The 23,661-nt window shown below is 40.7% G+C and overlaps 1 protein-coding gene across 1 annotated transcript in view; it reads left to right on the top strand.

The window, feature by feature from the left end:
• Positions 1–23,661, top strand: part of clasp1a (cytoplasmic linker associated protein 1a) — a 111,711-nt gene continuing 88,050 nt past the window's right edge. The window contains exons 1-2 of the mRNA XM_051958996.1: positions 1–151; positions 3,148–3,872. Coding sequence (XP_051814956.1) covers positions 3,675–3,872 — 198 coding nt within the window. The 5' untranslated portion in view covers positions 1–151; positions 3,148–3,674. The remainder of the gene's footprint in view (positions 152–3,147; positions 3,873–23,661) is intronic.

Genomic DNA, 23,661 nt, shown 5'->3' on the forward strand with positions numbered 1-23,661 from the left:
CGACGATCCCATTCTTGTCCTGCAGGCAGCATTCCGGGTGGAGAGTGAGAGAAAAGAGAGACAGAAGAGATTTGAGGCCGTGGACTGTACGTGTACACCAAGAAATACGAGCTGTATGTCCAAATCAGCGGCGAGGTTTAAACAAGATATGGTAAGTAGAAGAATGAATGATGCAGCAACACTTTCTCGCCTCCTGGTCACATTTTCTTGTCTTTGTGTTGCCTCTCTGTCTGGCTGTGAACTGACGTTTCATTGAAAGGAAGGGCTTCGCTAGGGGCTAGCTTTAGCTTTTATTGCCTTACACACCTTACTTCGCCTACTACAGTGGAAAGCATATACTGCCGTTTAAGAGATAAGAGAAAATGAATAGTGTGTTTTATAGCCAACGGTGTAAAACCCGAGGTAAGTCTTTGTTTCACGTTCGCAGAGTGTGGAAGCTGTCAAGAAGCTCCTGCGTTTGGCAGGGTTAGCAGTGATGGTCAGGCTCTGAGCTAGCTGGGGCTCAGCTAACGTTGCACAAAAGCAAAAGGCACTGTGCGTTTGTGTGTGTGGCAGAAAAAAACAGAGACCAAGCAAATCTGTTTGTCAAGAATGAGTGGATTGTCAGAAATAAGACTGAATTCGGTGTAAACTGAACCATTAGGTTTTTAGAATTAAAAGAATTTACATGGTGCTATAATGGAATGCTGTAACAATTTCAAATGTTTCATAGTTATCTGTTTAAAGAGCCTTATGATGACATACTTAATACATTAGTGCTGAAACGCATTGCATTCAGACGAGTGCATCTTTTTCAAGATTTATTTACACACACTATCACACACACGCTCTGTCTCTCAATTGTTAATGCATACACAGCCAATTACAGTCTATAAACACACTGACACATGTCATGCACACTGTCTGTTTGACTGGTCCTGATGTCTTTATCCTGAATCTGTTTTTGTCCAATAATAGAGTTGCAACTAATTACTTTTATTGTTTTTGAATTTGTCAATTATTTTCTCGATTAATAGGTCAGTAGTTTGGTCTATAAAATGTCAACAAATGGTAAAAAAATAAAGATCCTTTGCCTGTTTCCCCAAGCTCAAGATGGCAAATATTTTGTGCTGTCCACAACTCAAAGCAATAGGAAGAACTGATACGTTTTGGGGCCTGCACAGTGAGTTGGTGGTTAGCACAGTTGCCTTGCAGCTAGAAGATCCAGCTTCCTCCCTCAATCCAAAAACACGCTGAAGTTAATTGGTGATTAGAAATTGTCCATTGGTGTGAATGTGAGTGTAATTGTTTGTCTGTATATGTAGCCCTGTGATAGTCTGGTGACCTATCTAGGGTGTGCCTTTCCATCATCCTAAGGCCCCCCTCCCCCCGCGGCTCTAATGTGGATTTAGCGGGATATAGATGATATGTTTTTTTTCAGGGCCACTATCAGTTATTTGAGATCAGTAACGAATGTTTGGAACCAATATAAATTTGCTTTTAAAATAAAGATCTTGGTGCAGACCATAGAATAACACAACCTCCAACCCAAAACTTCTTTGAAGTGCTTTTGATTTTTACTTTTAACTTAAAGAGACCATTTAACCTTTAACTTTCACTGCTGATAGGCTATTACGAGTGATGCATAACTATTCAGAGAGTGCTGTGGTTCTACCATTGCTTGAGACCACAGAGTGGTGACTACAGATAGGGACTCGGCTACATTAGAGCCAAAGTATTTTTGCATTTTAGAATTAACTTAATGGAAATCTGTTACAGTAGAACGCAATTCTGATAATCAGGAAAATACAAATTATAATATTTGCTAACCAGCCAAACAGATAATTGATAATTTAAGAAACTGGAATCAGATAATTTATACTTAAAAAATAGAATCGATGAACTGCTTAATCAATTCTAAAAATAGTCGGTGATTAATGAAATAATTGACTACTATTTGATAAATTAGGCTTGCTCTATCAACTAATTTGTTCTGATGTTTCAACAGAAAATGAATCTTAAGCAGAGACACAGGCCAAAATATAAACAAACACAGAAATCTGTCCATTATTACCATGCAAAAACACAAAGTTCTGATATTATTTATTGTTTGAGAAAATACCTCACACATTATAGCACCATGCAGGTCATAGTCCAGTGAATCAGGTCCATATGTGGCCTCTACAAAACAGGCAGGGTTAAATTTCTCCTCCCAGAACAAAGGCCCTCACCTGATAGAGTTTTATTCAGCATTCCTGTCTGTCTAATAATCTTGTCACAAAACAAATAATGATAAAAAAGTCCCTGGGGTTATTTGAACGAGAGGGACCTTCAGCATATGATTAAGCAATTTGGAACTGGAGCAAATAAGCCTCAGTGACATCCTTGTGTCTTCTTCATTTGGAGGTCATACTGAAGCACAGCCCCTGTGTTTCCATGACAGTGGTAGCTTACCAAGCTGAGCATCTGAAGCTATTAAAGAGGCATGAATGTGGTGTGACTGGGAGGATTCATGCCATTTTGCTGATTTCCATTCCCTGGGAAGACTTTCCATATGGCGTTGAAACTTGACTGCAGGAGCAACAGCATTGCAACCAACATCGGGTGATGAAGCTTGGCTTACAATCTTGTCCATCCCATACTTGTTGGACAGAGTTGAGTCAAGTTCTTCCACATCGAATTGGCAAAAAAACATTTCTTTATAAACCTAGCCATGCCCACGTAGACATTGTTCCGTTGAAATAGGGAGTTACCGTAAAGTGTCACACTACTGTCGAGAGTGTAAGTAGTCATTTCATCAGTCAATCAAAACATAGCTGGCATTTATTTAAAGGAATGACTTGCATTTTGTTTATGCCATAAAAGCCAGCTAGTTTCAACCTATAAATATCATGTGTTGCATTTCTTTGCCTATTTCAGGATTTGAGGAGATCAAAAGTGGCGCTGGACATTTTAGGACCAAATAATTGTTTGCAGAATTGATTAGCAGCCTGGTAGTTGTTTAAAATAATACGGTCAATATAAGCTCAAAGTGTGAAATAAATGTAGTAGTGTGATGACTTTTAGTGATATTTGTGTACCCTGGGGAAAATCAGTAAGGTTTGTTGTAATTAGTGTTATTAATTCCATACTGAAATAACTCTTCTATTGCCTTTTTTGCTCATCTAGGCCAACCCAGGGCAGATTCAGGGAGAAGACATGGAGCTCTAAGCTAGCCTTCTCCATCCATCTCCATTTGCTGCCTTGCCCACTGCTCGCCAAAACCACCTCTTCTACTCTTGCCGTGGCGGTTTGGCGCAGACTCCTCTAGTGAAGAAGAGGGGGAAAAAATCCAAGTGGGAGGGAGTAGTAAAGTTTCCCCAGCTGCTGTCCAGACACACACATGCTGCATTGCTGCCATTCCTTAAGCCCTGCTCCATCTATCCCTAGGGCAAGGCCACTAGCTTGCTAGCAAGCTAGCAATTGGCAAATAAGAAGGCCTGTCCTGAGGGATAAAAATACAAGCAGACTGTGTACAGTGACCTTCTCTTGTTTTCTTACTTTTCCGGGTCAACTAGCCACATACTTCCCAAGTGCGGCTCCTTTTGTTACGCTGCCATTCCTGCTGCTTTGAGCACTGGAGGATTGCTCGTAGCCGGTCAATCTACAGTCGGGCAGACTGAGGAACCCAGAGGGAGTGGTTATCAGAGGCCAGGATGATGGAGCCCAGCATGGAGAACTGCCTGGCCCTGGTCCTGCAGAAGGATGTGGGCCGACGGCTGCAGGTGGGGCAAGAGATTATTGACTACATTTTGGACAAGGAGAAGTCCCATGACTTGGAGCAGGACCAGACAGCGCTGGACAAGATGGTTGATGGGATTGCCAGCTCCTGGGTCAATTCTAGCAACTTTAAGGTAAACTTCAAATCAAAGGGATTGTGGGACTGTATTTACTTGTGGAATGGTTTCCACATATCCACAATTGCTCAGGTTTCAGCCTTTGTTACAGCCAAACAACTATATTTTTCATCATTTGATGTCTGTTTTATAGAAAAGAATATTAATGCACTCATGCATCTTTGTATATGCCTCAATTAACAACCATTTTTTTACCCACTGAAATTTTCTGTCGTCTGTTGATTGATAGTCTTCCCAGAGAGGTAGTGTTTTGTTCAACAGTATGCTGAAAGTGTTGTTTTGTGTCTTCATTAGGAAGAGCCAGTTATGATATATTTGACTGTGAGGTATGCTCATGATTGAAATAAAACAACTTTATTGTTTAAATCTCCAATTTAAAATATTATCAGTCGTTGAGAAGAGATCTGCTTTCAAGTGTCCAAGAAGTAGTCAATGCTGACAGTTTTCCTTATCCAAATAATACATACTAGAGCTATATGACTCAAATAGAGCAAGTAAAAAATAACACCCAGAGTAAGCTTGTGTCTGAATTCTCCATTTCTTTTGTGTACACACTACACTTCCGTACTATTGTAAGGCCATGTAATTGGCTTTTGTAGTTTGTTTAAAGAGGAATTTCCAGTTTTCTTACTGTTTGCTGTACAGTATTGGGAAATTTTGTCAGGCAGACAAAGGCACATAACATTATTGTTTCCCTTCACCATAGAGCTGGATCACATTTATTTTCTTCTATCACTGGTTGTGCTTAATTGTGGTTTTTAATCTAGGGCACAATTTTATCTGACTGAAAAGTTATTGCATCTGCAGTTCTTTCAGTGCCACAACACTGTCTCCTTTCTGTACCATAACTCTAAGAACACATTGTTTACTAAAGCTCAGATTTCACGTTGTAATATGCTGCTTTTGCTCTCTGTGGACCTAAAATGTCAGACATGTCTCCCTGAACAAAGCCAAGCCTGCACCCAGCGCCCTACATTTGGCACTGGAGTTCATAGAGGACAGAATGTCTCTGCATTCTCAATGCCCAGTTGTGCCTGTGGGCTCCGAATTACTACTTGTTGCACTGCGTGTTTTTGGTATTGGCAGTCTGGCACATGCCTGAGAGAAATGGTCATGAGGGGCTAGGCAGAGTTAGGAAAGTGAGTTTATGGAACAAGAGAGTGTTTAATTGGATCTGGCCTGGTTACAGCTCATATGAAGGGGTTCTGGGAGGTCAGAGGTGGCCAACATGGGGCTTCACAAAGAAGAGTCAGTACTTTTTGGGGTACTGACAAACTTCTTTACATTGAGCCAGACTAAAATTTTGAGCACCGCTTCAAAAATCCGAAGTAAGAAACATACCTTTTTTTGTCTTATTTTTGTTTTCTGTGTATTGAAAAGCTTGCCAAAGCTCAAATGAGTCTTGTGATGATGTATACTCTTTCAAATGTCTTGGACTAGCTGAAAGACATGCATATTTTTAACACATCTACTTTTTCAGTTTCTCTAATCGAGTTGTTAGTTAGTCAAACACAGGCAGTATCCTCAATACAGGCCTAGCTGATCACTTGGCAACTAATGTGGAAAGTATTCAGTTTGAGCGAGAGGGGTGATGGATTCATTTGCCATAAATGGAGGTTTAGGGGGATGCCTCTAATACCAAGCAACTGTGTAAAGAATGAGCGTTACAGTCTTTCCCAGTTGTCTGACTTCAACTTTGGTGCAGTCTTTAGTCATTCAGTGTATCCATTTTTGCTACACAAACCTGTGTTTAGATAACAAACTTTAGATAAGTGTAGCTGTCAACAGTGATTCCGACTGGTGGTAGTGACACACCCAAGCTGGTTTTTAGCTGACAGGTCAAGGTTTGGATGAACTCTTTTAGAAGAACTCAGCCTCATACGTATATCACAGATTAGAAGAGCTTGAGCATCACTGTAAGGGAACAGTACTGTTCAGAATAGTGTCACAGCACAGGATAGATAAAAAATTGCTCTTGTTTTTTCTGGAACAAAATTAAATTAGTTGAGCAACACAGGCATTGTTTCTTATGTGAACATAGGCTCTACCAGTTTCCCTGAGAGAAAAAAGTACAGTTTGGCCCGTTTTGCAATTTCACAGCATGTTTGCCTTAGTTAACTGACAATATACTAATGAACTTTAGTTTTTCGTTGCAACTGACTGTGATGGAGCACTGAATTTGAGCATACTTGTTTTTTCGTGCCATGTGATTGGCAGTGTCTTGGAAATGCCCTTCGTACAGGAGCAGAGAACATGAACATTGATGGCTGTTACTGTTCGAGCTGTTTCGATACCCAGGGAGTTCATGATTCATGCACATACAATTATACAGTAAATGAAAAATTGCATGTGGTAGATGCACATGTCTTGATAGCTGTTGCTGTTTTCCAGAGCAATGTCCTTTTGTGCGTCCTGTCCATCTCGTGGTGTGTCAAATTAGGAGTCACCTCTCAGCTGTGGTTTCAGCTGCTGAATCAACTTGAAACAAATGAATGATTGGCTCCATGCAGAGGTGTGATGCAATCAAGGAAGCAAGACAGAGTGAGGTTTGGCATGTTTGCCAGATCACACTGAATATTAAAAAAAAAAAAAAAAAAAAAAAAAATCTGCAGTCTCTGGATCATATTAAATCGAGTCTGATAGTGTCTTAGTGTGTTCCTGAGCTCATCTACTCGTGCTGTATGAACAGCCCTGCTGAGCATCTGAAGTGTTCTCTGTCTGCTCTGTAATTGCTGATCCATGCTCTGCTGTGCCATGCAGAGACCACACCCACCTCTAGATTCTTATTGTTGCAGTATGCCATGAGCACTTGTGTGATCACATTCAGCACACTTTTGAGTCACATGTCTTTGATTGATTTCACTTACATTTCATCACATTTATGCTGTTTTAAGCTTAAACCTATATATTATAGGAAACACAGCACTTCACCATGCCTCAGTCACCATGCCTTCAACCCTTAATGACTGCATGGTTTCAGCTGGTAGATTTAACAAAACAATCATATAATACTTTTTGTAGTTAAAAATTCAGTAATGGTTACCCTCCTCCAATAAGAACCACAACCCTCACACTTAAATTAGGACTTTATTTTACATTTGCTCAAGTGCATTCTATGATTTCAACAGAGCACAAGTGTATTCTTCCTTTAATTAATATTGTCTTTTAAGAGGTTATACCTTGAAAGGACAACAGAAATGATTACATCACATTTTATCAGCTTTATCATTCAAACACCAACCTGTGTGACAAAGGCAATATTGGGTGTGTCACTACCACCAGTCGGAATCACTGTTGACAGATTTTGTGCAACATTCCACTCACAATGATGCAGAAATGCAAAACAGTCTGAAACAAGCCATAAACAAGGATGTGATTTGTACTTCAGTCACCCTGCCATCCCTCATTTTTCACACCTCCTGCTTCCCAGAGGCCAGTTAGGGTCTTGTCATTAACCATCCATCATGTCACGTTTGCAGTGCAATGTTTTCTGCCTGTGCAGAGCTGAGCATGAGAGCTGAGCTGGTTTCCTGCTAAATTGATTCAGGCTGGCAGGACCAGTTTCCGGGTTGACAAGCCTTAAAGTGATAGCTCAGACAACCTGGTGCCACCGGTAATGTCGTTCAGCTATGTCTGGGCCTGGTGGGCTGAGCAGACCACAGGCGAGACATTAACAGAATCAGTGCTCATGTAGGTTTTGTCTTCGGTCAGCAGTATGATACTGACAGAAATTGTGCCTAGAAGAGGTCTGCTTAATTTGGGGAGCAGCGTTTCCATTATTATCTGAATTTTAATTAATTGATTCATTGATTCTAATCCGCTTACCAATCAATGTGGATTATGTGGCATTATTCAGATTTGTGTGTATGAATTAGGATGAAAATTTTAGTTGTGGAGGGCTGCACAGTGGGCTAGTGTTAGCACTTTCGCCTGGCGGCAAGAAGATCCCCGGTTCAAATCCCGGCCTGGGCCTGGGATCTTTCTGCATGGAGTTTGCATGTTCTCCCTGTGGGTTTTCTCCGGGCACTCCGGCTTCCTCCCACAGTCCTGAGCTTAATTGGTTACTCTATATTGCCCGTAGGTGTGAATGTGAGTGTGATTGTTTGTCTGTATATGTAGCCCTGCGACAGACTGGCGACCTGTCCAGGGTGTCCCCTGCCTTCGCCCGAGTCAGCTGGGATAAAGAATGAGCGTTACAGTCTTCCTCACCCCCCGCAACCCTCGTGAGGATAAAGCGGTGTATAGAGAATGGATGGATTTTAGTTGTGGACTTTCTGGCCTCTTGTCCTGACCACAACCAAGCTGTTTATATTCTGTCTGCTTAGTAACTCCATTTTCTGCTACTTCACAGATGCCTAAGGAAACTAGCATGACTACCCATGCTTCTTTTTCCCTAGGTGGCTTCAGTCAGCAATAAGTGTTTGTGAATTGTGTCTCAGATTGTGTTTTTCAGACTCTGGACAATGGACTTGTGCTGTCTTTGGGAAGCTATTGAGTGGCTGGCTTGTAGCTGTATCTCCTCATATAAACACCTTTTTCTCTTCTGTTGTTTTACTGTGTGGTTTTCGGACAGTAATGCCAGTACTTTTCATTCCCTCAACTAAAATAAGCTGTTTACTGAGTGTCTGAGTGAGCAAAACAAAAATAAACATCATTTTACTGCACATTGAGCAGTCATAATAGAAAACCAAACCCTTGTACGTCCTCAGAACAAACAGAACACAGTGGAGTGTCATGTGTTGAAAATGCTTCAGGCATTAGCTGATCTGAATCATTGTGGTACATTAAGGCAAAGGTGCTTCATGGGGAAAAAGCTGCATGAGAAGAAGAATGAACAGATAAATCATAGTCTTTGAGATGTGTGTGGCTCTTGTGTCTTCTGAAGAGAGGACTGGCAAGATGTCATCATCAAAGACGAGGCAAATGATTGGTTAGAAGGTAAATAATTGCGTGGGAATGTAGCTGAATGACATCAATTTGAAGTTGTATTAATTTATATTGCCTTACCGGGGCGATATTGTCTCAACAGGATATTTTCCAGCAAATCATATGGCATATTAAGACAAGAGAGCTATTTTCCTCTGGCGACATTTTATGTTTTTACATTTTTCAGCTTTAGTGAAGGACACTTCTAAATGCAAGCTGACACAAGTGAGAGTAATGGGGAAGCAGTCCAATTTTAAGCTGGAAATATGTCTCTTCGGGCTATATGTAGGTTAACAAGTATTGGGCCACTTCTTTTTTACTTACCTGTAGTAAATTTCTTGATTTTAGTTTCTATTTTGAATGCTGCACTTTAGGGCTGGGCGATAAATCGAATTAATTTGATTAATTCGCCTTTTTAAAACCTGACGATTTGAAAATTTGCCAAATCGTAAAATCGAGGCGAGCTTAAATACATAACAATACAGATTCTTCTTCTGCCTTTCACGACTTGTGCACTGGCGCTTGCTTCCGCCTCTCATCTCCTTCCGCCAAACCCCCCCCCCCCCCCCCGCCCCCCGTCAAGGCGGACACAACACAACAGCAGACGAAGAGTTGGTCGCGAGAAAAGGGCCTCATGTTACATCGATTATATGGAAGTGGTTCGGCTTTGACAAGACTGACACAGAGCAAACTACAGTCATGTGCAAGGTTTGCAAAAGTACTGTGAAAACGAAGAGTAGCAGCACAACTAACCTCTTTCAGCACCTCCGGCAGAGGCATCCTAAAGAATGGGAAAAGTGCTCACAGCTACGGGAGTGCGGCATGGCTAGCACTAGCCATAGCAAACAGACCGCAAAGAAACAACAAAAATCGATTGAAATCGTAATCGTCCAAGATGACTAAAAAAATCGAGATTTTATTTTTTGGCCATATCGCCCAGCCCTACTCCACTTTGCAGTAGTGCAACCCACCAGTAATGTAGGTTGAGTAACACATTTCTATGTGGGTTTGTGTATCTTCCGAGAATATTTTGAGCTTGATTGTCAAACTTTTCAACCCTGAAAACGTGATGATTTTATGGTAAAAGGTTTGCTTCAGCACCCCTTGCTCTATTTCTTTTTGTGTGTTTTTTATCTTGTGTGCAAAAAATAGGTAAATGTAGAGTCTTTATCTGAATCTGTTCATTTAATCCTAGCCCAAAGCTGCATGCAGCACTGGAATCGCTTAATAAACCTGAAGCCTTCAAAATCTTTTGGTTAGTTTTGGTTGAAAATCTATCTAGGTTTCCAAGTTTAGATTGTGACAAATGTCAAAACTACTTATGTTTAAGAACTAGTATTAAAAATGCTTCTCCAAAAATGATAAGTCTTTTAACATACATATTAGGTGTCTATATAGATAAATAATGGTCAGAATATTGTGCTATTTTAGAACCAGCTTGAAAAATAAAACCTTAATCAGAGGACATGCCTTGTAAGTACATCTCAAGCAATGTACAGCAGTGTGACAGAATATCACTCAGGTCTGCTAAAGTGCAATTACATGGCAGCAAATCCCTCGACACACAAATCATGCGTGCTGCTGACTGCTTCATTCATGACACGCTGCACACACACACAAACCACCTGACTTTATGCTTTAACCATAAATTCTCACACTACCAGCCCTTCCCCCACACTCTCCTTTTCAAACACAACACGTCTTTTATGTTTTGTATATCACCCAAATGCCATAACAGAGGTAGAACATACACGCTCTGCACCTTCTTGAAGGCCTTCTGTCATCACTGCAGCAGAGCTCTGTGTTGCAGCTTTTCCCTCTGCTCTACATAATTCTCCGCTGTCCCAGGGTTCACAGAGTTATCATGGTCTGAGATTAACATTTAACATGGGACCATGCCAAGGAACCAAAGTTCTCTTTCATGCTCAAGTGACCAGTTGAGTCATGACTAGGACCTTGAGGTTGACCTGGTGTACAAGCATACTTGGTGCACATGAGCTCACACTGTAAACATGCACAAAGAAGGAGTAAAATAAGTCTCTTATAAAGATTTCCACTGACTTTGCTGCACTGCTTTGCGTAAAGCAAATCAACCTCACGATAGAAGCTATGTTTCTGTCTAGTGAGTATGTGTATGTGTTTTTGTGTGTACACACTCTACTGTTCATGGTCAGTTAATCCAAAGTATTAGCACTAGCTTTGGAAAATGATTACAGAAACTCTTCTATGGTTTTGCCACTGTCACACAAACTGAAAACATACACTACCAGTGAAAAATTTGGACACACCTTCTCATTTAATGTTTTTCTTTATTTTTATGACTATTTACATTGTACATTTTCACTGAAGGTATCAAAACTCACATGGAATTGTGTAGTAAACAAAAAGTGTAAAATAAGTCAAAACATGTTTTATATTTTAGATTCTTCAATATAGCCTTTGCTTTGATTACTGCTTTGCACACTCTTGGCTTTCTCGGCATGAGCTTCATGAGGTAGTCACTTGAAATGGTCTTCATTTCACAGGTGTGCCTTGTCAAGATTAATTTGTGGAATTTCTTGCCTTCTTAATAAGGGCTGGGACCATTAATTGTGTTGTGCAGAAGTCAAGTTGGTACACATTTGACAGCCCTGTTTGACAACTCTTAAAATCCACATTGTGGCAAGAACCAGTCAGCTAAGTAAAGAGAAATGACAGTCCATCATTATGTTAAGAACTCGAGCTCAGTCAGTCTGGAAAATTGCAAAAACTTTGAATGTATCCCCAAAATCCATCAAGCACTATGATGAAACTGGCTCACATGAGCACCTACATGCTTTGGTCTGATAAGTCCAAATTTGAGATCTTTGATTCCACCTGCCGTGCCGAAGAAAAGGAGAATGGATGGTCTCTACATGCATGGTTCCCATCGTGAAGCATCTGTTTAGAATTTATTGAAAATTCAAGGCACACTGAACCAGCATGGCTACTACAGCATCCTGCAGCGGCCCGCCATCTCATCCGGTTTTCGTTTAGTTGGACCATCATTTATTTTGCAACAGGACAATGACCCCAAACACACCTCCAAGACTGTTGGAAAATCAGTTCAGGTGAATCCTCATGAAGCTCATCGAGAGAATACCAAGAGTGTGCAAATCAGGAATCAAAGCAAAGGGTAACTATTTTGAAGAATCTGAAATATAAAACATCCATCTATCCTTCTATTGTCTTCTGCCTATCTGGGCCGGGTCATAGAGGCAGCAGACGAAGCAGGGCAGTCCAGATGTCCCTCCCCCCAGCAATACTTTCCAGCTCTTCCTGCGGGATCCCGAGGCGTTCCCAGGCTAGACGAGATACATAATCCTTCCAGCAAGTTCTGGGTCTGGCCCGGACGTGTTCGGAAAACCTGCAAAGAATGCCTCCCTGAAGGCATCTGAATCAGATGGCCAAAACACCTCAACTGGCTCCAAAAGGAGCAGCGTCTCTACTCCAAGCTCTTTCTGGATGTCTGAGCTTCTCACCCTATCTCTCAGGCTGAGCCCAGCATACATATGGAGGAAGCTCAATTCCCCTGCTTGTATCCGCGATCTTGTTCTTTCAGTCACTACCCTGAACTCATGACCATAGGTGAGGGTTGGAATGTAGATGGACTGGTGAAATCTTTACCTTGCTTCTTTGCTTCCTCTTCACCACTACGGTTTGATACAATGCCCGCATTATTGCTGCCACCGTACTAATCCGCCTGTCCATCTCAAACTCCATTTTCCCATCACTCGTGAAAAAGATCCTCAGATTCTTGAACTCCTTTGCTTGAGGCCCACCAAAAGTCCTTCTCCATAGCTTCTCCAAACTCCTCCCACACCCTAGTTTTTGATTCCGTGACTGCCGCAGCTGCTGCCCTTTTGGCCAACCAGTACCGGTCAGCTGCTCCAGGAGACCCCCGAACAAGCCAAGCCTGAAAGAGCTTCTTCTTTAGCCTGACTGCTTCCCTCACTGCTGATATCCACCAGCAGGGTTTTGGGTTGCCGCCACAACAGGCACCAATGACCTTCGGGCTACATCCCCTAACAGCCACCTTTGCAGTGGAAGCTTTGAACCTGGCCCACTCAGATACCATGTCCCCAACCTCCCCCGGGATGCAGGAGAAACTCCTCTGGAGGTGGGAGTTGAAAACCCCACGTACAGGGGCTTCCGCCAGACATTCTCTGTTCACCCTCACTTAGGGGTGGGTATTGCCAACAACTTCACGATACGATACCTATCATGATACAGGGATCACGATACGATACGTATCACGATACGTGTGTATCCCGTTACAAGCCTTTCAAGACAATAGGTATCTCGTTACATTTAAAAAAAAAATTTGTATTTATGTACCAAATTGATATTTTATTATGCTGAGTAGCAAAAATACCAGGCACTCAATGCTCGTAACATCAGAACAATAATGTGTTATAACATTTAACTTTTAGCTTAATTCCAGGTGTCAGCAAGTAGTACTGGTTAATCAAAACATTCAATCAACCACCTGTGGCAGTACCACTAAGAACGAATAAGAATGTATAAATCTAATTTTAAATGCACTCTTAGCTAGCTAGCCTGCAGAGACTACACTGTTGAAACAAGAAAATAAATAAAATTAAATAAAATAACAAACCTGGCCTTCATTACCAGCCTGTAGTGCAATTACCGTAGCTGCCTTCGAACATGACAATGCATCAGTGTTAAGAAAATAAATAAACGGAAATAACTTAAAACATCTTTCTCTGCTTTAGATGAATTCGAACATGTGATAAGAAAACGGAAGCTGTCTGTGACAAACTTTAACCAACATAGCATTAACAGTTATTTGAACAAAGAATCAATCAATATGATTAACCTATTTCTTTTGGTGTCTTGGCAAGTTTTTGTGAAGGAATAACAGTTGATCTACATGATCTGATTTCAACACGCTTCTCGGAGCAGTAACTATGTCACCAGCAGTGGAGAAAACTCTCTGCTGCTACACTTGTACCTGGAATGCAGAGAGTATTTGAAGAGTTCATTTGCAAAAACAGGTAACTCCGTTTTCAGAAAACTCATTTTTTTATTGTTTACTTGAGATAATAATAATAATAAAACTAATAATTGATTTTTTTCTCTATTTTGTCATGTATTTTTCTACTGAGTCAAATCCACTCAACTTCAGTTTGATTGATATTATCTCAAGTAAACAACAAAAAAAAGTTTTCTGAAAATTTATCAAAACTGAGTTATCTGTTTTTGCAAATAAGCTCTTCATTTCTAGCCAGATTTGACAGAAGATCGTAAGCACCTTCATGCTTTTTCCACCAACTCAGTGGATTATCAGATAGCTTTAATGGCTCTGCCTCTCCATATGCCCTGAGCTCACTCATTGCCTGATCAATGGGAGATGTGATGTGACTGTCCTATCACTTTGGGTGCGAGAAAGTCTCTCCAAACAAATCTGATAGAGCACAGTTCTTTTTGCAGGGTGGGGGAACTGTTGGATCATCTTCATTCCTCTCTTCAGCAACAACAGGCTCCTCTTCATCAGAAGCATTCTTCTGAAATAACAATAAAAACAATTAGTGCAAAGTTGTCATTCATTTACAAGTCACTTAAGTTTGCATCATTAGCATTTTAAGGTCATAGCTGGGTTGACAGTAGTGGTAGTTATTTAAATGTTAATTTCCTATACAAGCTTTAGATAGAAGCAATAAGAGAAATACTAACCTCAAATATTCGGGTTGCCTCTGCTCCAACAGTGATGAAGATGTCCTCTCTTTCATCCTCTGTCGTAAATCATTGCCCTGAGCTCTCGTAGGAGGCGGTCGCATTTTTCCTCTCTCCGTCTCTATCTCTGTTCTTCTCCCCACACCCTCATGTTTTCTGCTTGCTGCACTTTTGTCTCGTCTCGTCGGTCTGACTTGGAGCGATCACTTGGCACTGGACCTTCAAAACACCGATCATGGAATTGATTAGCTGGTCTCTCAACACAATTTACAAGATTGTCGCCACAAACAGCACAGGCCTAGGGGAGCCTACCTGCCCGGATGGGAGTTTTGCCTCTGGTTACGTGATCGACGCCTGGGGGAAGTGGAAGGGGATCATGTGCCTGGCACCCCTATCCGTGGAGGATGCGGAAGATGTTTATGTATTCAGATTTGTGATGACAGGCCTGCTGATAATTGGCTTGTTCACGGGCCTGAGCTTCTGGAAAATTAGGATGACCGCAGATAGAAAAGACGTCCACAATCTGCTGGTCTCCGCAAACGATCGGATCAAGGCTGCTGGTGACCGGAATGACGAACTCAAACGTAAGATGGACAATTTGCTTGGTGTGACTGTTGATTTGAGTCGCAAAGTGGATGCCATCAAGGTGAGGATCGCCACAGCTGAGGTCTCAGAAATTGAGAGCAGCCAGGGGGAAGGTGAAATTGCTCCTCTCCCCTGCCTAAACAAGAAGGATACTGATTACATTCTGGCGCCCCTGGAACGATAACAAACTCTCCTGCAAGTTTTTCATGGCCAAGAGATAGCTCTAGTGCAGTACTGCAGTACTTTCGTTCGGCATTGCTTGCATACTGCGTCTGTTATGTCCAGATCCTCCGTTCCTGGTGATTTCAAAAATCCATAATGTACCCAAACTTGAGCCTTGTATTGCGCTGATGGCGAAACTAGCTTCTCACTCCCACCGTCTTCCTCCGTGTTGGACTTTCTTCTTCTACTGTTTCCCATGCATCCTATTTACTGCCGGGCGCGGCGGCTTTCAAGACGACGTTTTTTTTAAATATATAAATTAACATGCCATATCAATACCAAATCTCAGAATCGATTCCTCAGTTGCCCTCGTATCGAAACGTGCATCCCCAAGAAGCCCGCAATGATGTATCCCTGTATCGATTTTTTGAGCTCACCCCTACCCTCACTACACGTTTGGGTTTATCAGGTCTGTCCGGCAGCCTTCCCCGCCATTGGATCCAACTCACCGCCAGGTGGCGATCAGTTAACAGCTCTGCTCCTCTCTTTACGCGAGTGTCCAAGACGTACGGCTGCAGGTCTGATGACACGACGATGATGTCGATCATTGACCTTTTGCCTAAGGTGCCTTGGTACCAAGTATGCTTGTGTGTTACCTTATGCTCAAACATGGTGTTTGTTATTTCCAGTATAAGTCCAATAACAAAACACCACTCGGATTCAGATTGGGCAGGCTGTTTCTCCTAATCACCCCCTCCAGGTTTCTCCCTCACTGCCCATGTGAGCTTTGAAGTCCCCCAGGAGAACTATGGAGTCCACAGGTGTTACCCCTTCCAGGACACCACCCAGAGACTCCGAGAAGGCCAAAAACCCCTTGGTGTCCCAATGCTTGGCTATCAGGTGCTCTCTAGTGAGCCCCCCACCCCCCACCCCGGCTCCAGGAAGTGACCCCGGCTCCCCTGATCCACACTAGGTGGTGGCTTTCCTATTTGTTGTTGTCAGCAAAGTTTTCAGAATCGCTCTTTGTCTGGTCCCTCCCCTAGGACCAGTTTGCCTTTGGAGAGCCCACCATAAGCTAATGCCTTGGACAACATAGCTCCCAGGATCACAGGGACACTCAAACCCCTCTACCATGATAATTTGGCAATGCATTGGGAGGAACATATAAAAAATAATAATATATAGAAAACATGTTTTGACTTACTTTACACTTTTTCGTTTACTACATAATTGAAAAATCTGTTCATTTATTGTGTTGATGCCTTCATTGAGAATCTACAATGTAAATAGCCATGAAAACAAAGAAGAAACATTCAATGAGAAGGTGTGTCTAAACACTGGACTAGTAGTGTGTGTGTTTCAAGGAACCTTATACTCAAATCCTAATGCACACATTGATGATGTTTTATACAATTATCTGCATTTTGTAGGCTGTTGTAGTTGGATCAAATTCATAAATCTGTTGGGCAATCATAATCATATTATGACTGACTGTTCCTGAAAATTGTCTTTCATGTAACTATCTGATTGAAGCACATAGTCATTTTCAAAATGCTGTCACACTATTGATTTTATTACTGACTGTATTAGACATTGTTCAAATCGTTCAGGATCAGTCGACTGTGTTTCGTGCACTCCTTAGGACATACTTTAAGTCTGGGATTAATGGGTGGAATTATCCTCTATATGATATTTGTTACAGTTGTAGCATTGCCATAATTGGGTTAAGCTGCAAAATCCAAGCTAGGCCAGCACAACATTTATAAACACTAATTTCAGTGATGGCAGAATCTGTTTACTACAGGAGAGCACTGTTAAATCAGTCTGATTTTCTTATGAATCTACACAAAGAGTCTATTGACAGAATTCTTATTCTTTTCTAACAGTATAGGGGTACACCTGTTACACTTTCTCATGTTTTGGATTGTTGGAGAAGAAAAGGGCTTCTGGAAGGAAACCCTGCAGACAACATGCATTGCATTCCATCTTTCAAGTAATAATTAAAAAGTAGAGTAGGAAAATGCTGCAGCGTCTAATTTAGTAGAATGTCAGATCCCTTAAATGTTAACGATGTGGTTCCTAGTGAAATGTGTGATGAGTGGTAAACCTCCCTGCCTGTGCCGTGTTTGCAGTGAAGTGCTGTAGGAGCAGAGGTGCACAGTGTAGAGCGGTTTGTGTGTGTCTGTCCAACAACAGTGCAGCTAACTTGAAGACAGGGCTACGCCATGATGTTAATGACGCAGCAATGGATAGCGAGGGAGGAGCAGAGCGAGAGGAGGAAAAGGATTGCAGGACAGAGTGTAGTGCTAGACCTGCTGTTAATGCTCAGCCAGCCAAAGTTAAAGCACCTAAACCAAATGGCCTTTTTTCTATTTGCTGTCCTGTTTTAGTCCTTCCACTATCATTGTGTTTGTCGTCCTTTTTATATGTTCATATATCTGTCTCTGTGGCTTTCCTCACTCAGTGAGTCTTTGCCACAGGCATACTGTTATCTGCTTTCCCTTTCTCTGTCCTACTGTCTACAGATATGTTAATGTCACCTAATTTTAACCCTGTGGAACTCACCTTATTTGTTATTTCTCTAAAGGAATGTAATCTCTGCTATCCCGGCATATTGAGAGCTTGCACTGTGTCACAATTACTGCGACCATCTTTGTCACCAGCAGCTGCAGCTGTAAATCCTCATATCCTGGTGATCCTCCCACATCACTGCCAGTAAAAAAAAATCTGTCCATTGGTGGGACCCTATGTGACACAGACCCCAGTCATAATCTGATCTCTTCTTTAATCTGATCAGCCTCTAGGATTTTTCCTCCCCCCCCCCCCCCCCCTTTTAGGCTAGCATTTAAATGTGTGTTGCAATCCCCCACTTTGTCAGGTCTCCTCATGGCATTTGATGCACGCAAGATGTAGTCTGATTTTAATCTCCAGCACTTTCAGACAGTCATGTATTTTTATGTTTGTCCACATGTCAACATTTTGGGAAAAGTAAAATGTGCTTTCTCTCTTAATCTTTCTAAATCGTCCAAGTGTAAATTGAATTTGAAATTCTACCCATAAAACAATTAGTTGGCAGTTATTGAGCAAAACAGGCTGACAGATGGAGAGAGGAGATTCAACTTTGCCTAAGTTAGTCTGTTTCTGTCCGTTGACTCTGTCATTACAGCTCATAAAGAGATTAATGAGAGACCAGTAACTCCTGTCAGCACTTCACCAGGACCATAACAGGCATGACAGTATGATATTTTGAGGTGGCTTTTGTTTTGAATATATGCCAGCAGTTTGTCTATGTGGTTGTGCTTGAACATGCTTTGTTGTACATAGGTGGCATTTACAGATGTTACACATGAAGACAAAGACTGTGTATATTAGAGTCACTTAGTGTCTCAACCTAAGGTGGAGGATATGTTTCCTGTGGCCATGAGAATGAATTCAAAATAGTACAAAAATGGCACAACTATTTGCTTGTCTATATTAGGGCTTCTAATTGAAAAAAGCAGGGCTGCCTTGTGTCCATGGAGGTAGATGTAGACATATTATAGCCAGAAGTTACAGTGTTTTCAATCCCAAGGAAATGTAAGTGAGGGAGAACTGCTGTCTTGACTAACAATCCATGTATGACACAAATATCTAATGGTATTGTTATTATATTATTTATTGTAGAATTATATTATTATTAAGCATAACTAAAACTATCCAGTAACAGAATTGTGGACACGTGCCATGTATATAAGCCAGGATTTGCTCAGAAGCCACATTTGCAACAAGGGAAAATCAGACCCAAAAACAGACAGGCAAAAATCTGAAGAATGGAATGCAGAATTGTGATCATGTTGCAATTCAATTGTGCCTTCTGCTGCAGAGAATCTGGTGAACTCACACTACTTGTGTTTCCACAACATAACTGTTGTTCTTTTGAAACGTTTATAGAACACGTTAATGGAAACAGCCAAATTCATAAAAACGTCCTCACTTCAGCAAAGAAGTTTTTGCTCTTCCTTGAGGTGGTTTTAGACTTTTCAAAAAAGAGTCAGTCTTTCCTTCTTTCTCTCATACACTGCCAAAGTTTAGTTTGTTTCTTCTTCTTTTCCAGGTTTTAGCAGCTGACAAACAGCTGATTTTGGTTTCAGATTCTTCTTCTCTGTTTATAAAAGAAATGTTTCAAATAGCATATACTGCCCCCTTCTGATGACACCACACAACCTAGCTTAATTATTCCAAGACGGTTATTGGAAACGAGCCTAATTCTCATTTTCTTTTTTACATTTTCTTGTCAGTTCAAATTTGCTGAGCAGTTTCACATGGCTACTGAGGGCATAATCACACCTGAAGCCATACATACCTTGTAATTCAGTCACTTAGAAACATTTTGTCCTGCTGTAGTTGTACTAAACTCTCTCTCCCTTCAGGAAGAAGTCACGGCACATTATAGCTGTGAGAATAGAGGTCTCTTAAACTTCTCTGTGTCTTTTTTGTGTCTCTGGATATGCCTGACAAAACATCTTGCAGGCTTTGTTCAGCTGAGTGTCGGTGTGTGATTTTTTGTTGTTGTGCTCTTTTCAGAATACTAGCTCTGCTTGTGTCCATGTCATAGGGAAACTGTACATACATTAAATTGTACACCGTTGCCTTTTTGAAGGCCATTGTGTTCTCATTTTGGAACAAACCTGGTCTCTAGCACATTGGTGTTCTACTATAGGTGTGTATGCTTCTTTGAATTTCTTAAAAAATATAAATCACAGTCGTAGCTAAGCAATAGCAGTGTTTCCCCTGGGTTGAAATGGCTGTGAGGTGGTGGGGTGTTAGCAAGGGCCAAGGGCCCTTGCATCAGTGAGCGCTGCAGGTGCGAAGGAACTAGGGAGGTCCGTGTGCATGCCCCCCTGGAAAAATTTTGAAAATCAAGATGCAAAATGGGGCATTCTGGCACAATTTGGAGCACATTTTGTTGTATTTGTAGCCATTTCCAAAAACTAAATTAAATAAAATTTTCATGTTTCTTTTCTAAAAATTAGTGATAGGGAGAAAATATGACAAATGTAAACCCTCTTGTCCTTGTGATCAAAACATGTCAACTAGTCCAGTCTATTATATTCTGGTCAGATTTCCACAAGCCATTCCAAAATGCCACATCAGTACTTATTACAAATTTGAAAAAGATGACAAAGGACTTGAATCTGGAATCAAGTGGTGACTTTTACTTTTTTTCTAAAAACAACTACATGTTAAGTACCAAATTCCCACTTCATTTTTATTTAGAATAAAAAGGTTATGTCATGACCTTCATTTTACTTAAAAATGTGAAAGAAAACTTCAACTCTGGGTTAACAACTGGTTTTCTGAAGGAGTTAGTTCTGTTTTCAAAACTGTTACCTTTTTGAACAAAGAAATAACTTCTTTAGAATACCAGTTGTTATCCTTGAGTTAGAATACATAATTTTGCACTGTGATATGTGTCAGGTAGCTGAATTAAAGACTTTAAGTAAACATTCTTGAAAACACAAACACCAAATTTGAACACATGCTCTCTTTATTACATGAGGCAAATCAAATATAAGTGGGGATTAATGTTGATCAATCTAAGCTTTCCATGGGTGTATAGTGTTTCTATAATCGCGTTGGCAGTGTCGTTCTGTTTTGAAAAATGCTTATGCAGATATCAAAACGGTCCGCCCACGGGCCGCTGAACCGTTGAAATTACAGAATTTGTTTTGCCATTGAATGATATAATTTCGGGCACTCTATAAATCATTTTATCAAAAGAAACTAGGAACTTTATATTCCGTTGAAATCATTTGTCTCGTTCGTGAGAACGGGTTTTGTCTTGCCTAAATGTTTTAACTGGAGCCATTTTTGCAGTCACTGTCAATTCGTATCGCCGCGGACAACAAAACAGTAAGCAAACTCAGTAAAGGAAGCGAGATCAATGCCTACACTGCGTTGCTCACTTTATTTTGATGACATGCGATAGTTTTGATACTTAATTTGACATATGTCTGTGATACACACCTGCTTTTTGCCCCGAAAAACGAAACCATGGAGCGCTGCTGCTTCTTGTCCGCAACGGGGATGCGCCTTGCTGTCTTCAGCCACGGCGAGAAAAGGCTGCCATTCTGGCTTGTTGATTTCAGCAGTGAATATACCGGACTTATGTGTCAATGCTTTCTAATATTTTGCATTAGGCGGCAATGTCGGCAAAATTGTAATGAGGCGGTGGCCTATACGAGCGAGGCGGCCTGCCTCGTCGGTCATATAGGAGGGGAAACACTGCAATAGGTACTGCTTCCGATCACCGATGTTTTAAGTTTTTTGCTGTGGTTTTGTTTCAGTGTTGAGTATTGATTTACAGTCATGAAAAAATATTATTAGACCACCTTTGTTTTCTTCAATTTTTTGCTCATTTTAATGCCTGGTATCACTATAGGTGTATTACCCCAAAAAGTACAATGAACATGACAAAAATGCAGTTGATTACATAAGTTCTATTTGACATGCTTAAGCTTTACTGTATTCCCAGGGTAAATAAGAGGCCATTTCATGTCGGAAGCAGCACTGCACATGCACAGGCCAAGAGTGGTTTCCTGCTTACAATTAGGGGTGTGTATTGGCAAGCATCTGGCAATACGATACATCACGATACTAGGCTCACGATACGATATATCACGATACTGTTAACAAGGCGGTGTTTTTCTTGTAGTTAAAGATTATTTCCTGAAAAAACTGAATTACACCAGCAATATGCACTTACTAAACACATTTTTATTTGATTAGAACAGTATCTAATGCTGTATCACAAAACTTTCCTCTGTAAAAACTTAAAGTGCAGCATTTGGATGATTAATGTTTTAACATCTGGCTTTAAAAGTACAAAAAAAAAACAAATAAATAAAATTATGTCTTACAGACATTACAGTTTAAGATCCTGCTCAAATGTTCACATTCCATTAGCTGTGAAAAAATGCAGAGTATACAATCCCTGACTTATCCAACATCACAACAGTATTTTTGTGGAACAAAGTAACTAACATCAGCAAAAGTCAGGCTATACCAAATATTTTCATGTCAGTGACAGAAGGATATTGAGTTAAAACAAATGATGAAGTGCTCATCACTATCAGAACGTTACATGCCAAGCAAACATGACAATTAAAAGCATGAGGAAATATGTCTGTATTTCGTTCAGTAAATGTGCTAAACGCAGAGAATGCGTAGTTGAGACAAAACATGTTCTTATTTCGATATTAAGGTGCACTAGTTCACATAAAGGTGTAGAAAAAGTAGTGACTGAGTTATAGCAGTTAGCTGACAGTGTTGGCAACTTCACAAGGTTTAGGCGCCACGTTAAAGCCATCTCCCAATACACTGGAATATAATGCAAAAACACACTGAAGTTACAATTAAACACAACCCAAATATTGTACACGCTTTCATTTTAAATGCTTACCTTGTTTTTATTGCTCAGTCGAACTAACAGATAGCAAAACAAAGATTTGTCATATTTAAAACTTTGTCAAAAACTTTGAAAAATGTCCTCAACTCACCATGTTCTGATTTTTTCCCACATTAATTAGTTTTATCCCTTCGCAGTAATGTTGTTAAGTGCTTTTAGGATGCTTGAAATAACCATTATTTAACAAAATAGTGTTATCAAGTTGAAAAAAACCCTGCAATATCACAGTACTACTTTTGTAATATACAAACAACAGGGCAAAAAAACATATATTAATGAAAAGAGCAAAATACCCATATATAAATAAAAGAGCTTGCAGGATTCCCCAAAAATATCTAAAAAAAAAAAAAAAAAAAAAGTTAAAAAAAGAATTCCAGTTTCAAGAAAGGCACAACCTCAAACATTTCTATATGATATTCCTCATTTGTAATATTGAGGTTTTTGTGGAGGAACACAAGCTGATCCACATGGCCAGCTTTCAGAACACTTCTTTGTGAAGTAACAATGTCTCCTGCACTGGAGAAAACTCTCTCTGCAGAGACGCTTGTGCCAGGGATGCACAGGTAACACCTGGCCAGTTTGGATAATTGAGGGTACTCTTGTTCATTGTCCCTCCACCAGCTGAGAGGATCCCCTGACAGAGGCAAAGGGGTTTCATCTCTATATCTCTTAACCTCAGCTGCAGCAAGATGTTGTGCAGATTTTGAGGAAGTGGTGTCTTTGGTACAGCTAAATGCATCTCCAAGCAAGTCAGCCAGAGCAGACGAGCACTTTAGGTCTTAGTGGGTGGGGGCTGGAGGGTGGGAGCATGGTCATCCTTCTCGTTGTTAGGTAGGTGATCAACTTCATCTAGTTTCTCCTCCTATTTCTGCTGAAAAACATCAAACTACAATTAATATTTCAGCTATCAAAACTTCATCTTATTGTACATCTGCATTCAGCATGCATATC

This window comes from Acanthochromis polyacanthus, chromosome 14 (genome assembly GCF_021347895.1).
Source record: "Acanthochromis polyacanthus isolate Apoly-LR-REF ecotype Palm Island chromosome 14, KAUST_Apoly_ChrSc, whole genome shotgun sequence".
NCBI lineage: Eukaryota > Metazoa > Chordata > Actinopteri > Pomacentridae > Acanthochromis > Acanthochromis polyacanthus.